General features: G+C 56.5%; 2 protein-coding genes across 2 annotated transcripts; one reads left to right on the forward strand and one right to left on the reverse strand.

Annotated features, from left to right (window-relative positions):
- Window positions 1-2,995: 2,995 nt before the first annotated feature.
- Window positions 2,996-3,952, forward strand: LTHEOB_5421 (Mitochondrial carrier protein; the record flags this gene model as incomplete). The annotated part of the gene is made up of 1 exon (XM_035514565.1): window positions 2,996-3,952. One exon carries the CDS (start codon window positions 2,996-2,998, stop codon window positions 3,950-3,952), a length of 957 nt encoding a protein of 318 aa, XP_035373711.1.
- Window positions 3,953-10,350: 6,398 nt separating this feature from the next.
- LTHEOB_5422 (uncharacterized protein) lies at window positions 10,351-11,031 on the reverse strand (the record flags this gene model as incomplete). Its single annotated transcript, XM_035514566.1, has 1 exon — window positions 10,351-11,031. One exon carries the CDS (start codon window positions 11,029-11,031, stop codon window positions 10,351-10,353), a length of 681 nt encoding a protein of 226 aa, XP_035373712.1.
- Between the last annotated feature and the right edge of the window lie 5,961 nt (window positions 11,032-16,992).

Raw genomic sequence — 16,992 nt, forward strand, 5'->3', positions numbered from 1 at the left:
GGTTTCCTGGTACGTATTGGAAACCATTTGGAGCTGCATTCGGGGTACTGCAACCCGGAATTGTGAGTGCCGTGAGCGTTAAGGAGGAGAAAGAGGGCAACGATCTTGTGAAACAGATTAAACATGTGATCGTGGCATTGGAAATTGTTTCACATGTGAATTGTATGTTATGAAGGGATGGAGCAGGATGGAATCTTCTTGACACTTCCGAAGGGACATAAATTGGTTCTGAGGCTGAGGGAGGTGGATGCGGAAGAGTAACTGTTGAGCTTCCGGTGACGGAACCCTTTGGCAAGCGCTTATCCTGCTTATACTACAGTGATGACTTCCTCTTTGCCTGATATGGCGTCCACTTTAGCTTTGCATAACCCAACTCTTCTGAAAGTACCCTTCGTCGACTTTTCATCCATGTGATTTTCCTCCAACAGCATCAGCCAATGTACTGGAGTTGGCTCAGTGGAATGGTCGCCTTGAGCCAGTTTCAGATACCATATTGATGCGCGAGGTATCCGATCGAGCCATACGGCGAGCGGTAGTGCAGAGTAGAGGCCGAGCTGCCGTGCAATAGCCTCTCCTACACTGTCTTCGTCCCCTAGATTTTGGCCAATATGCCCAGCAAAGCCTTTGATGACGAGTCTTCCTTTTACCCTCCGTGCCGCCTTACTTCCATCATCTACGTACGTCTGGTCATGGATGATCTGACAGCAGCTACTTGCGTAAATCTGGGTGCCGCAATACTCTATAGATTGGTCCATGGCTATCCAACTCCATGAGGGGGCGCGCTCAGATTCAATGGCTTGAGGTGCCGACGAGGCCCATAGAAGATCCCTTACGAGCGAGTCTTTCCACATTCCAACCAAGTAGGTCCTACTCTCGAAACCAGATTGTGCTGCGCGAGCTTCAAACGTGGAGGCTATTCCGGAAAGTGCTGGAAGTTTGTCTTCAGAGAACTTTAATTTCCGTTTGCTGTACTCCATGACTACTTTCTGCCAACGGGTGATGAAATCCTGTTCGCTTTTGAATTTGGATACCGTTGTCATGTGCACAGGAGTCGGGGTCCGGAGCATGCTCTCTTCCTCACGCCATTCCTTCTCACGACATCTCCACGAATGAAGCTCGCGGCTGACACGAAAGACCGCCGTTGCCATCATATGCTCTTGCAGAGTCCAAGCCCGGGAATCGATAGGCTCCTTTCTGTTGATGAGAAGGTTGAATGTCTGTTGAACGAACCTGCCAATGGAATGGTGTGGTGTCCGTATCGCTGTCTTCAAAACCTGGGCGCTTCTTTTGAACTCCATACCGCTCGAGCTGTCAGGTCCACTTGCTGCGGACAGCACCATGGCAGCATTTTCGTAGACCTTGGCCATCCTCAAAGCTTCCCGCTTCCAGTCACCGTGGCTGTCCTGGATGATGCAAAGAGCGTCGATCCAAAGCCACCGGATACCAAGCTTCCTTGCGATGTGGATGGCGTGAGAAAATGTCGTTGTTAGCTGATCGGGCTCAATACCACACTCGTAAACTTTCATTCGTTCCTCCGTAAGGACATGGTCCACGCCATTACCCCAGCAATGACTAAGGGCAATATAAGGCCCCGTTTGACCCTCAGTAGTGACTAGCCGTGGGCCGACATCTTCCGTGTTCAAGCCGATATCGATAGCTCTAGTTGGAAGAGGGCGGTTGTTCCGAGAGCAGGACTGATGTGTTGACATGCAAGTCCAAAGAAGCTCGGATACTCTTTGTATTGATTTTTCCGAGAGACTACTTCCCCTTGGCTCCTCGCTGAAACAGAATTGGACCCGGTCGGTAGAAGATGTATGCGAGAAGCCAACGTTGAAAGTAGGCGACAGGATTTGAGGGTACCAGGTACATATCTCGATCTCAAGCGGAGCTCGGTCATCCCACATACTGTCCGAAGGTTGGTCTAGCTTGTCCCACAAAGCCTCTGCAAGGAGAGCGCAAAGCTCACAGGCATGGCCAACGAGATTTCTGAAATGGGCTAGACTGTGATGCCAAATGATTTTGCCAGAGGAGCAGTCGAGTAGCAAATCTGCATCAATTGGCGGCCATATCTTTTGGTCTTGGCCGTGCTGAGAGAAGCTTGATACTACCAAGTAGCAGAGGAAGGAGCAGAGATCACACAGATCGGTGTCGACGTTCCAATGAGCGAAAATCCCATCCATTCGCGCAGAAGCGGCTCGTTTCTTGATCTTGTGCATACGCCGAAGATCTTCGGCACCAGGGCGCTTGAGTTGAACTCCTTGAACATGTTCAATCCGGGGTTCATACACTCCTCTGACCATCTGGTTAATACGAATTCAAAGACTCCCGCAGAGCTCCGATTCCACCAACTCACAACGGCCTCTGTGGACTTCCTTACTCTTGTTGATTTTCCATCCTGCCGTATCGTCGTTTCAAGCCTTCAAGAAAACGGGGGGCTGAGTTGTTCACGATATATGTGTCTTGACGAGTTCAGCAGTCTACGGGATGCCGTGCCTGCTGACTCTGCCCCACATTGCCCACGTGACTTTTCTGACCCTTGTCGTCCTGTTTGCTTGATAAAGTCTGGGCACAAATCCCTCCATCAGCCATTATGTACACGCAAGGATAAATAGTGGTCTCAGTTAGCTTGGTACTTCTCGTAGTGTTTGATTCGGAATGAGTCTTCAGAATTCGCACTTCGCAAGCGAACGAAGGGAGGAGAAGTATGGCTGTGATGGTGGACGAGCTGAAAGCTGAATTGAAGAAGTAAGCTCATATAGGCCCAATTGGCATCACGCGAGCATCGACCCAACGGGTCAATTGGACCCCGTGACGTCACAACCCCGGCATTGAATCTTCCCCGGACTCGGAGACCAACACCAGGCTAATCAACAAAAGCCGGCGACGTCATTGCTGTACCTCGGTCCCAGAGGAATATTCGGGAAATGTCGCACAACGGCAGCATGCCTCAAATAAAACCTCCGCTCCCGCCACCACCGCCCTCCCCACGCCGACAATGCCCGCCAAGGACGACAAGAACCACGCTCCCGTCCCGGTGCACGTCTCCCTGCTCGCCGGCGGCGTTGCCGGCGCCATCGAAGCCGCGCTAACCTACCCTTTCGAGTTCGCCAAAACACGCGTCCAACTGCGCAACGAGCAAGCCCAGGCCGCACCACCTTCGCTCCGCGCGGCAGCAACAAATCGCCCCGCCTACAAGAGCCCCAACCCCTTCACCATAATCCGCGATGTCGTCCGCGACGAGGGCCCGCGCGCCCTCTACTCGGGCTGCACCTCGCTCGTCATCGGCTCGGTGGGCAAGGACGGCGTGCGCTTCCTCTCGTTCGACCTGATCAAGCGGCAGTTCGCGGACAAGGAGACGGGCACCCTGACGCCGCTGCGCAGCCTGGGCGCCGGCATGACGGCCGGCGTCGTCGCGTCGGCCACGGCCGTGACGCCGACGGAGCGCATCAAGACGGCCCTCATCGACGACGCCCGCGCCGGCGGCGAGCGGCGGTTCCACGGGAGCATGGTCAAGGCGATACGCGGCGTGGTGGCCGACGATGGGGTGGTGAGGGGCTTGTACAGAGGGTTTGCGGGGACGACGCTGAAGCAGGCGAGCGCGACGGCGGTTCGGATGGGGACGTACAACATCTTGAAGGATTGGGAGAGCATGAGGGGTGTCGAGCAATCGACGGCTGTGAACTTTGCGAATGGCAGCGTGGCGGGTATTGTGACGACGTATGCGTCCCAGCCATTTGATACGATTAAGACGAGGTGTCAGAGCGCGAGGGGCGAGTCGACTGTGGCGGCGATAAGGAGTCTCTGGGAGGATGGCGGGTTGAGGGGATTCTGGAGAGGAACGGTGATGAGGTTGGGAAGGACGGTTTTCAGCGGTGGGATTTTGTTCACTGGATATGAGAGGATGGTGAAGATCTTGGACCCTCTCATTGGACGGGGGGTGGCATATGCCTGATAGATGCATTTCATTCCAGATTAGATGACATGGGAGGCACGCCTACATTGTATCTTGTTGGGATTGGAGTTGGAAAAGCCAAAGACGGAGGATCTAGCAAAAGACTGATGAGCATCATGCTTTGCATTAAAGACTCGGGTTATACACTTCAACGGGGGTTCAGATGGCTGGGTCATCGTGAGTTCCCTCCATTTCATATTGACTTAGCTCCAGCATATTCTGTCGATGTCTCTTGTCTAGCTTTTGTTTAGGTAGTGGTGCAATTTCTTTGGGTATGTTCACTGTTGAGCGGGTCATACGGAGGCTACACAAGTTCGTTAATTGCATAAAAATATGAGACAGTGGCTTGATTGTCCTTGAATGATCGCAAGATGAGCAGCTGGCTTACGGGGCAGCACCTCCCCCTCATCGTGCATCGTCTTTTCCGATTATGCGTCCCCACAAGCAAAAGGGCTTCCCAGCGTCAACCTCTCACTTACAATACTCTGAATCGCGAGAAGCGTGAGATCCGCCTCGTCACACTGCTTTCTGGGTCATGGCGTGCCCGCATCTGCTGCAAGTTGACCACCGTGTCACTGGACGACCTGCCCGACTATGAGGCCCTTTCTTACGTTTGGGGTATCCCGAAGCATATCGCTCCCATTTTTGTCGACAACTATGTTTTCCACGCCACCATAAACCTCTGGCACGCGTTACGAAGGCTTCGAGGGAATTCTCCGCGGACGCTGTGGGTTGATGGGAGTCACCAGCCTCGTCACCTGGGCCTCTTGCGCGCCAAACCGGACAACTATGTCCAAGTGCTTCCCAACATGATATCGCTCCGGTCCCTGCTCCCCGAGCTTCACGAGCGCTTCAACCCGAAGGATGCGGTGGGTGAGGATATGGCTATTGCAGTATATAAGCCGGTAAGTTTAGCCACACCGGTATGCCAACTATGACCGAAAAAGATGGATTGTCTCGGTTAGATGAGAGCCTGAAGATTTACGTAGGGCATCTGAGCTTCCATCCGCCCTCTTGTGGGAAAGAGGACGCAAGTTCGAGTACGGGTTGGGGAAGGCAAAAAAGACGGTTCCCAAAGAGTCTTTCTGTCGAGGCACGGGAAGGGGGCACTCCCCATTAGATCCCACCGCTTCCAGTTTTGCCATTTTCGTCGACGGTCTTTATTTTTTTTTTTTTCCTTCCTGCTCATTCTACAGAAAACGCCGCGATATGTATTAACCAGCAGGATGATTTCGAGAAGTCTTTTCAAGTCGCCATGAAGAAAGATACATTTAAAGCGTGCCAGGAATATCTCAAGGCAAAAGTGGGTAAGATTCGCCAGCAGTTCTCGTCAAAGGACGCAAGACGTACAATCGCTCTGCTCAAAGGCCTCTCTCGGGACGAACACTTCTCTGAACAACCCTACTTCTTCATTTCAACAGAAACTGCACATATTCACGTCCGATATGAATTTCGAGAGCATTTCCGGTGCTTGCGGGAAATGATAAAACTCGAGTGGTGGGAACGCATATGGGTGCTTCAAGAAGCCTCCCTGCCATCACAAGCAATATTCACCCACGCCTCCAAATCAATAAGATTCGACCTTTTGGCTGAGGCCTATGACAACGTATTCAAGCACGGGCTTAAATGCTATCTTGATTTCTCCGTCAGTCTAGAGGGGGGTGAGATCGATCGAGGTACTTTACGAGCTTTCCTGATCAATTTTGCCCCATTCACAACGCGTGATTTGCACCAATCGGGCTTTCCAATCTCATCTAGACATTTGGTTCGAATTGGTAGCTTGATGAAGGCGACCAAGCCGCACGACACCTTCTATGGCATACTCGGACTTGCCACATTCAAAAACGGCCCATCAACTTCGCCCGATTATTCACTCTCCGTTGCTTTCATTGATGCAGTGCTGGCCATCACTTGGGATTCGAAGAGTCTCTTTGTGCTCCGGTCTGGAAAGCTATGAAAGAGCCTGGTCCATCTTTCCATGGGAGACGGGCATTGCATTTCACGCTCGTTAACTCTTCTTCTCTAAGCATGTTCAGCACAGAGGATGGATGACTGGGAATGGCCTGGGAAGACACAAACAAAGATGATGAGATCCATCTATTGATTGGAAGCCCAGCGCCACTTATCCTGCGAAGTACCTCGTACCCACCTTCTGCAGCACGAACTTCCGGATCGTGTTTCTCTGTGATTGGTGAGTGCTAGATTGAGGGAGTCATGGATGGTGAGCTTCTAGAGGGAAATTGGAGAGTCCACATGGAAGAAATAGCCCTTTCGTGATTCGAAGAATCCGTCAGTACAAAACACTCCCTATGTAGTCAAAACTGAAGAGGCCACTAAGTTTAGCCCTCAGAAGGGGCACCGCAGTTGACAGAAATGGACCTTGGAGCGGAACCACGAGCGGAAACGCGGCACCACACGTCCTCCGCACCAACCATGCGGCGTCTTGGCCCGCGGAGCCGGCGGACGAACGGATGGGGCAGCGGGCGGGGCCAGCTGACGCTTCCCTCACCACCTACCGTACTTCGTGCACGACGCCACCACCGCCACAGCTCCTCCTCTTCCTCCTCCCCGCGCCCGACTCCGCCCTGCCGTAGGGGGCGGAGATTTGGTGCGGGGTAGACGTAACCCCATCTGGGGTAAGTAGCAGCACGCCAGTGCGATAGTAGTTGGGAGGATACACAGGCTACCACAGCACGTTCCCAGGGGTTTCTTTCCAGCGAAGCTAGCCAGCACATCAGACGGCTCTAGCCTCGCGCTCGCGTGTTCACCCCCATACAGAGGCAAGCGCCGGAGGTAGCGGCGAAGGAGCTAGCCTACCCGAATACGCTTCACGTGGCCCTCCGCGCCCATCCCCAGGTTTTCCGTTGCTTCTGACTAGGACTGCTAGCACCGGCCGCTTGCTGGCTAGACTCAGGTACGGCTGAGCTGGGCTTACGTGGTTGCGGGATGGACCAGGAGCTCGTGCCCAGGGGCGCCGCAGGCAGTGCTCGGACGTCGTTGTCGGCGGATGGTGGCGGCGGCCGGCGGTGTCAGGTGTGTGTATCGCGCGCGCTACGGATGACTGTTCGGCGAAACGATGTGGGAAGAGGCGGGTTCTAGACTGTGCGTGGGCGGGAAGGGATATGGTGCGATGGCCGGCGAAGGTCCGAAAGAGAGCGAGCCACCGACGGCATCGCGCAGGCTGGATTCTGCGTCAGTCCAGGCTTCAGCGGCAGTTCAGTGGAGAGGATTGTGGCGGGAGGCAGGACGAAATGGAGTCGAGGTTTGGCGATGCTGCACCGGCGCTTTGCCATGATTAGGATCCCCCAGATTTCCCCACACTTTCGTATACCATGGATCGAGCCAGTCTCATACTCGGCGCTAGCACGCCGCCAACACCAACGGCTACCGCCGGTAAAGAAGTAAGGCGTGAGGGGCTGAGGGGAAGAACACGGCTGGAACTTTGATAGTCATACTAAGCAATGCTAGCCTCCATTCCAGGGTCCTGTCAGCTGTTGCTTGTCCTCGTCGATCCACGGCAAGGCGGCCGATATACGTCAGAAGCACGTTTGGAGCTGGGCATCACACCGCTCGCGCGCGGCGAGAAATAGAGTTTCGGCTCTCGCAACGGATCCCGCGGCCGGCATTGGGTATCGCAGCCATAGCCGGAGCCGGCACCTCGGGCAAAACACAATGACCAAGCATCCCCATCTGGACCTTCAGCTAGGGGGGATCCTCCGCGCGAAAGACGGACGGGTCCACCGCCCGGGCCAGCATCGCGACTAACGAAAAACATCACGAGGGAGGCCGGAGGGAGAAGTAGCCGACGCATCGGCCATCCTGTGTACGGAGGGTTCCCGGAAGCAATTTCGCATTTCGCACCGGCGCATCAAGGAAGGGGAGGGAGGAGAAAAAGCAAAAGGAATTGACACGGCTGGTGGTTGGCTGCCCGACGACGGAATTCACCTTATTGTAGTTGCCGTGCGTGGCTAGTGCAGGAGGACAAGAGTCATGATAAGGTTAGGAAAGTAGGCAGTTTAGGTGCTTTCGCCGGGTCGCAGTTGTGCGCACACCCTTGTCTGCCCATCCATCATTCTCGCCGTACTGTGCGTGATCGGCATTGCCTGATGACTGACGGCGACGGCACCGGCTGACTGAATGACCCGGCTGCCTCACGTCACGTTAGCCCTGGCGATGGCGTCCACTGATGTGTGCACGCGCGCCCATCCATTTGCCTCCGTCGACGCCGGCGGGCATCGAGTGCGAGCAACGACGCGCGCGCGCATCATCGCCGCCAGGGAAAAGCGGGCTTTAGCGCAGCTCCTATGCATGTACATCAATAGTCCTGCGCTAGCTGTAACTCATGTATCCGGGGAGAGGCAGCGAATAGTCCTCGTTGCGCGTCGATGATCCCTGCAGCATCATGGGGTACATGACGTACATCCTGTACTCTATCCAAGCTCAGCAAGCTGCGGATCAAGGAAGGCCTCACAAAAAACTTTAGGAGAAAATTTCTGCAGGCACGCATTGTTATTGTTTCCATCATGGTCGCGTGTGCATAGCGTGATCCAAGCGCCATTGTTCTGTGGTCCCGATTCGAAACATGCGGTTCATGTTTGATGATGATGATGTGGACTTTTGCCACCTTTGTAGCTACGAAACCACGATTCCCGCTCCGTCCCACGAATCACAAGCCACAGCCGAAGTCTGTGTTCTCGGCATGATACAGAGGGGTATTTCAGCCGAAAAAGAGCAGGATGCCTCGGCTTTTCTTTTAAAAAAAAGAAAATTCAAAACAGCATTTGGGTAGTTGAAGCTATCGTCTAGACGAGAATGTCGAATTAAAAACTCTACCTATATGCACGTCTGCACAATAGCTTCAACTACCCATGACATGAGCAAAATCAAATTAATGATAGCCTTCGGATGCAATGCCCCTCTGTACACCGATAAGGTGGGCGCGGGAGACACGGTGCCTCCCGCAACAACAGATAGACGAGCGAGAATGCGCATTGCGTTTCGCCTTTCGCGGACATCGCTGCAGGCCGCTGTCTCACCTCTGCTAATCTGTCAGCGCGTTTGCCATGCACAGATTGCTGCACGGCCCTCGAAACTCTGCTGTGAACCTTCAGAAACAAAAGAAACGAGGGCCAAAATAAGCCTTTGATAAGCATTGCAGCTCCTGCACTCTACCGCCCGTGCAACCCTTCGTAAATACGGTGGTATATCCGTATCTCGTCTGGTCTTACGAATATCAGAGAACATCCGAGAACAGCGGTCGTTTTCGGGGCGCCACCTCGAATTTGGGACCGAAGGCCCAAAGCAGACGTGATGTGACGGTCCACCGTCCCACGGTACAGGCTGTCGTTCCGCCCCGCCCCGTATGTGTATTTTGCAGGTGGCACAGGATTCACCCGCTTCCCGCGACATTTTTTCCTTATCACAGTTATCTAAGTAGGAGCTGGCAGGGATGCAGGGTATGCAACAAGTCGCATTAATCTGAGAAAGAGTCGGGGCGCGGTTTTGTGGGGGCCGTTATGGTGTGTTGGTTGGACCGGCTTCTCCTCCTTACTCGCTCAGCTCGACCGGCGATCATCGGAAACGGCATGGACAAAGGTCAAAAAAAGGATATCTGGTGCGACCGAGGGATCCCGACGTGACAAGGGCTGGCCGATTCGCAATCATGGCTCATCGGCGAATGCCAGGCACACGTGTCAAAGGCTGTGGATGAGGTGAGATTGTACGCCGCAAGGGATGTGGTAAGAAGTGAATAGAGTTTCATTCGCTGGCTGGTGGATTCCAAAACGGAAAGGCCAGAACCAGTCTGCTGGGTATCATGAGTGGTGTAGTAAGAACCGACATGAGAAGAAAAACTAAAGCTACTTGCGAAAAGGAAGCAGCCGTTAACCCATAATCCCATGTGTGACCGCCTGGTGTACTTTCCCGTTTCCCCGCCAGGTTTCCCATTCCCGTAACACACGCCGGAACGCACTACTCCTTGAAGCCGAACAAACGCAGGGCGAAACAAGCCCCCAATCCCGAAAAGCAAATACTGTGGCCTGACCTTTTTGTCCCTTGACCATTTTCGTGCCGTATCCATGTCCCAAGTACCGAAATCAAATCAAAACCCAAGGAAAAAAGAAGGTAGTAATGCAAGGTCCACTCATTCTTTGCTCGGAGCATCAAAGTCGAGGACAGAAGGAGCCGTAAGAGTGGCGTGGCCATGAGGCCCCCTCCAGGTGTGGTCATCCATGGAGGGCATGTGAGATGTCGAGCAAGTGGTTCGACGTATTCAGGTAGCAGGTGCTATCCGAGGTCCAAGTATAATACAGACGAAGCGAATCGTCGCCGTGACTTTCAGGCTGAGGACGCGTGGCTGGGTGGCTGGGATGATCTCGTGATCAAGGCAGGCGAGTGCCTCATTTGAAGATACCCTTGCTGAGTCTCTTGCTGCTCTTGCCGATCTTCTTGAAGAAACCCTTGTCCTTCTTGCCGACGCCGGCGTTGAGGTTGCCACTGGCGATCTGCGCGTCGACCTTGGTCATGATGTCACTTCCGTCGGTCGAAGGACACCTTCCGTGAACCGACCCGTGAAGAGAGCCATGGAGAGAGCCGCGGAGGGAGCGAGACTCCTCTCCGTCGGTGGTGTCGCCGTCCGAGTTGCTGTACTTGCGTTCGGGGTGCTTGCCGAGGTAGGCATCGAGGCGGCTGTTGATGGCGCGGTTCTTCTCGCCCGTCTTCTCGACAACGCTCAGGCCCAGAGCGGGAATGCTGGAGGTGCTGTCGGTGCGAGCGAGCGAAGCGCGGCGGCTGTCGCGGCGGGCAGAGGTGAGGGTGGTGGTGGAGCCGTAATTGGCGGAGGGTGAGCGCGAGAGGCCGCCCACAGACGGGCTGCGGTCGTTGCCAACCAGACGGAAGTCGGTGTTGGAGAGGTTCCAAGCGGCGCAGTAGGGGCAGAAGTCGCACTTGGTCTCCCAGCCCTCAATGCCCAGCTTGTTCGGGCAGTTGCTGAGGTTGGTGGTGGGCGAGCAGGGGCGCAGCAGGTGGTACCAGCGGTGCCTGCAGGGCAGGTTGGAGACGTTAAGCTCGGCGACGCACATTGTGGGTGGGGTGGTGAGGGGGATCTGTGTGGAGAGGTGGAGGCTCGATGGCGGGGAACAATATATAGCTGGCTCCGGTTCGCCTCTTCGGGTGTCGAGGGACCGGTGCGGGATGGCGCGAGTTAGGAGAGAGGCGCAGCTCGGATCAGGCAACGGATGCGTGAGTGGCCGGAATAAGGCTGACGTCAAGGGTCCGCGGCGCGACGGGTGGTGTTTCGGTGTTTCGACAGATCAGCAGGAAGCTTGTTGTGCGTGGCTCGCGTAGCACAGAGATGCGCGGTGGTGCAGGTGTGAGGTGACGAGCAGCTGCGGAATGCTTCGCACGTGGGCAAGGGCAAGCGCGGGAATGCGAGCGGCCTGTGACCTGAGCGAGACGAGAGGTGAGGCTGGACGAGGAGGGTTGCAAACAGCCGGCTGTGATCTACGGAGTCCCAGGCCAAGGCAGCGGCGGCGGCGGTCGTCTTTATTTATCCATGCTGCAGGCAGCGGGCGGATTAGGTGTGTAGGCCCGTGCGTAGCAGGGCAGTCAACCCAAGCTCAGAATGGCGTCCGCTTGTGCTTGTGCAGCCATGTCCCAGCCCACACTGTCGGATCCTTGACCGCTGCGCCTCCTCCCCTGCTCTCCGCCCGGCTGCACAACGTGCCCGCCTGCTCCGCTCGCGTTGGGCTCGCGATAGCCTTAACGAGATGAAACAGCTGCCCCATGCGAGATGAGCGCAGCCCGCCAGCCCGTCTCATCCTCCGCCGCCGCATTAATTCGTGAACGATCAGCACGCCAACGGCCACGCTGCCCGCCCGACGAACCACTCTACGCGCGTTCTGAAGCCGGATCAGCCTCCCCGTTGCCAAAGCTCACCGCATCCCGGCGCATCGCTGCTCAGCTCAGGGCTAAACGGCCTTTGACGTGCGATGCCGCATGCGGTCGCCTGTCTTGTTCGCAAAAAAAATTCTTTGGCCCGCGGGCTCCACCGCGGCAGGGCGACTGTGGAACGGCGCGCGCAGCTCTGCGAGAAATCAAGGTCTCGCGTCGAATGAAACACGCACCGCGAGCTGGCCTCCAGCTGGCCAGCCCTGCTGCCCGACCTGCCGCCAGCGTCAGCCCTGTGCGAGCGTGCTGCACACCTCCGCCGTGCTCTTTTGATTGCCAGTGGTTTCGTGCGCAGCATCATCATCACCATCATCACATCGGCGCGACTAGCGGAGCGGAGCTAGCAAGGTGCGGCGCCTCGGGGATGCGCGGGAGGAGAAACGACCAGGCTGCCGCTCGCCGGGGATGCGCTGTCGGTGCCCGCGGCGCCCATCATTCAATGCTCACTCCTCGTCAAGCTGGCGACATGGGGCGCGCGGTGCGACAGCAGCGCCGTCCCGCCGCTTCTTTCTGCTTCTGTGCGCCCTATCTGTTCTTTATTGACGTCTATGAATAGGGATACGATGCGCGCCCCGACAGCGAGGTTCTGGCCGGTCCTCATCGCAGTCATCAGTCGATCTGCCAACTCGGATCACCTCACCTGAGTCGCTCCGCAAAGTCATGGCCACCGGCGACGTAGCAACACGGCAGCTGCAGGCGCAACGCTGCGGTGCCGCGGCCCTTTTTCCCAAGCACCCTCGGGCGCATCGCCTCGTGTCGCACAACGTAGGGCGGCCAAGGGTTCGCGGCACCGTCGGCTATGCCATGTGATGGCCGCCCGCCGCGTGGCTGCACAGTCGACGTCGTTGCCGGCCCGCGAGTCGCAGTCAACACCAATAAGCCACCGCCGCAGCCGGTGTGTGAGCGCCACAGCTCGCCCACGCACGCACCCGCCAAGCCCACCCGCTCCGGGCCAAGCCTCAGCTCCTGCCCCTTGGCGTCAGATCTCCGCATGCCACCCTCCAGCCAGCGACCAGCGAGCCTATCACGCGGTGAGCCACAATCACGGCTACCCCCGTCGCAATCCCAGCCAGGCCCCTATTGCGTTCCACGGGGGCCGGTCAGGCTGGGAAAGGGGGAGAGCGCGCGCGGTTGGCCTGTTGTCCGCTGCTCCGCCGGTGACCTGGCTGCTGTTGGCGCAAAGTTCCGCCGTTGGGGTTTTTTTTCTGCAGCCACAAAGCAAAGTTCTGGACCGGCGTGGGGCTGTGGAACGGGTGTCCGAGCAAAACCGGTGTGTGAATCATCGTGCTGTGGATCGGGCGAAGAGCTGCAGGAGCATGTGGCATGCAAGAAACGAGGAAAAGCCCACCCTGTCGCCGCAAAAAGGGCTGCTAGCGGCCGCTGTGGGGAGAGCTTTTCCGGTCAACGGCGCTAAACAGCGGTACGAAGCGCCGTCGTAGGGCTTCTCTTCCTTCTACGGCCCACTTCTCGCGTGCTCGACCGCCGCACCTCGCCGCGCCCGGTCTCTGCAAGAATTCTGCGGGAGGCCGACGATGGCCCGTCCCAAGCGAAAACCGGGGGAAGCGTGATCCATCTGCCTGACACGTAGGTAGCATGTACCTGCGCCTGCCAGCCGGTCAGACATTGTGACAAAGAGCAAGCACATTGCAGCAGCAGCAGCAGCAGCAACAGCACCTCTCACGAGAGCAACAGCCAACGATCACCAGCCGCTGGCCTCGGCAAAAGAAAAAGAAAAAAAAATACTCCACGACGGGTTTCTAGGACACTGGGCGAGTCGTGGCGGCCTCCTGGTGCCGCCGCCGGCGGCGGCCCCCTCTATCTGATACGCGCGCCCCGATGGTCGATCTCTTGTCCACTTCCCCCTCACACAAATTGCCCGCCAGCCTCCAGATCAGCGCGGCGCTCACCTCACGCAATGCTCCCACTGCAGCGCCCTTGCGCAAGAACAGCTCTCTGGCCGCTAGCCATTCCCAATTAGACAAGACGACCGGCAGTGTGCAGACCACCTCCAACGTCATGCCCCGCGTCAACTATCTCCCATCACGTCACTGAGCGGCAGAATTATTGTTTTGCTGTGGATGCATCGCCAAAAACCCCTCCCCCACCTTCCCGCAATGTGCGGACTTCAGTCCACAATCGCCCCTCTGGCTGAGATTGCGACAAGCCGCTGAAGAAGTGCCACAACCGAGCTGCCCGCAAGCCGCAGATGCCGCGCCGGCTCCACGGAGATCTCCCACCTACACCCCAGAGACTAAAAAAACGCGCAAGCTGCTCTCCTTCCCCCGCCGCCGTCGTCGCCGAGCGCGGCCGTAGTCAGCGCCCATCGTTTGCAGTCAACTGTCTCGACCAGCAGCGTGCAGCAGCATGCAGGCCCCACAATCGGCAGCAGCGTGTTGCAGGCACAACAGGAGCACCGTCGGCTTGACCCACCTGTAACCAAGCCGCCGCTGCCGCGTTATCGCCATGGCATTTTCTTGACTTCGGCCCCAAGGTCTTGTCGCTGGGCATGCATCTAAGACTGTGGCTGACAGGTTGGCGATATCCAACAGTAAACGAAGCGCTCCAATGGGGGCAGTGCGATCCCTAATTTGCTGCCTCCAATGCAACGTCTACAAAAGTAGGGATGCGGCTGCACGGAACCCCGCACACCCATGCTTAGCATACTACGTGAAAGAGCAAGAGTTCATGCGGCTGCTTCTACTGGTATGCACTCGAAAAAGTAAAGGCCAACTTTGATTTTGATCATATGATCGCCCCGAGCGCGAATGGTTTTCGCCGGTGACTGCTCGATGCTGCTCTCTTTACGCGTGTTGCCGGCCTACTTGCCGCGGGCTCGGCTCATTCGTCCGCGCCTCTCGAATCGAATCGGCAGGGCCCCGAGCGATTCGAGCACTATGCACACATATCGACGCGCAGTGAAAGGATCCAGCAGCATGTTTCGTCGTTCTTGGTAATGCGAGGCCTCCAACGTTAGCTTCGACCATCCATGGGGTCTCAGCCAACGGGATGCACGTTCCGCCCCCACAGCAGCAAAGACTCATGCATTCTAGCCAACTGCTGCTACAAAGTCGCAAAACAACCCGCACCAATCCAATAATTCTGTCCGACGTAGCCGCGAACAGAGACAACCACCCTGCCGGTACTCGTTCTCGACTCCGGTCGCGCGACGATCGCTCCAACCCACCCCTCCAGTCTTCACAACCCGCGGCACAATGGCTTGCCTGATTGACACATGTCCACTCTCGCTTTCAAGCCCGCGCGCTGTTGTTTTTACCTCACGGCCCACCTTGGCCCCATCTCACTGAGCACAGCTGCACCACCATCACAAACCACGGGCTTTGGTCGGTCATTGTCACGAACACATCACAGCGGCCACGACAACTTCCCTGGCGGCTTGGCTCATGCGCCAAAGTGGTGGCAACAGTGTCGCGTGAGATACATCCAACACTCCCATACTAAAATTGTCCCCCCGCAAGGAGGCAGGCACCCGCCCACAGCCCCCCGCTCCATTACGGCTAGCGCGTGTCGTTATTAGCGGCGAGTAATGGCGGGGTGCGGGTTGCGGGTGGGAGACCGGTAAGATGGTACCGGCCTCCGGCTCGCGTGAGAAGGGGAACCGCGATAATGGGAACATACGAGCCGCGAGACGATCGCGTGATTCAGCTTTTCGTCTTGGCGGATAGGATAGCAGGTAGGTGGCTCTGTCCCCCTGGAAGATCGCTTCCACGGCACTCGACACCCCTTGGCTACCCAGCTATAGTCAGCGCCCAGCCGCTCGCTCGCTTGGCTTCTCAACTTCACTGCTTGGGTAGATTCCAGCTGCTCTTTCTTTCAAACACAAACTGACTCGGCAATCATTGACCGCTTCCTTTACTTCTGTAAACCTACTCGCTCACCGTCTTCATCCCCAGAAACCCGAGTAATTCCGAGCGCGTGCCGACATACAACACCCTATAGCAGGGGATGGTCTCCCCATCGGCCGGGGCAACTAGAGCGGAGCGGAACCCCGGAAACATCCCACTCCCGTAGGAGAACAGGCCAAGGGCGTGGCGCAGCGACCTGTAACTACACTCACATTCCAAGGCCGAAAGGCAATCACGGTACTTTCCGAAGTGCAAGTGCGCATACGCGTCTCTGCCGCCCAGATCCGACTGCTCATCGTCTTGCAAATCTCCACAGGCGTATGAAGGTCATTTCCAAGGATCTTGCTTGGGTCCGGGGGCAACGACGGTCACAACGGTGAATGTGGATCGTGATGATGAGGCTCTCAGGATGTGGCGTAGCGCCACCGCAATTGACTTACCCAGCGCAAGGTACAGGGTGCCTTTCTCGCATGTGATAGTCTTGGGCGAGGCCTTACTCATTCGACGAGATGCCTAACGCACATGCGCATTCATTCACACTGGCAGCGTTTTGTCTTAGGGCGATGGGGTGCTATTGGGCATCTGTCTACCAATCATAAGAGATCTGCGCTACCCGTCCCTTAGTATCGCCGTCACCTTTTTCATATTGCTCTTCACTGCCCTCACGAGCTTATTCCTCAAATTTTTGTCCGAGCGGTACGAGTCAGAGAGCCACGCTTTTCGCTTACGTTGCAGAGAAAAGGACCCACGGACGGCACATGCGAAAGCCCAAGGAGCTATGACGTTGTTGCCCAAAGGGAAAAAAAAAAGTTGAAGGAAAACAGATTGCCGAATGAGGCAGTGCATAGGTAGGGCGATGGCCGTATCCTCGGGTGCAGCCGTCCGCGGACTCCGGCGCCCGGCTCCCGGCTCCGACCACCTATCAGAACAGAACACCGAGGTCACCGCCACGGCAGCCACGGGTATGGATGTCCGTCATACTAGCAGGCAGAGGGCGTCCTATGTGTGGCAGTGACGGTGAAGGATAGGGCTACGCTAACGGCCAATGTTATCGGCGACCCCGCGGCGAACCGCGCGTCAATGCGGTCGGTGAGCATAGTGCACTTCTCTAGTGTTTTTGCGGGAGCTAAGGGCTGGACGGGCATGAAACTTTTTGCTCCCTTCTCATGTTCATCGTTCCTTCGTCTTTGACGATCTCATACGTCATTTCCACGGTTTTCCGAATGAAGC

The sequence above is a fragment of the Lasiodiplodia theobromae genome, assembly GCF_012971845.1.
Source record: "Lasiodiplodia theobromae strain AM2As chromosome Unknown scaffold_15, whole genome shotgun sequence".
NCBI classification, from domain to species: Eukaryota; Fungi; Ascomycota; class Dothideomycetes; order Botryosphaeriales; family Botryosphaeriaceae; genus Lasiodiplodia; species Lasiodiplodia theobromae.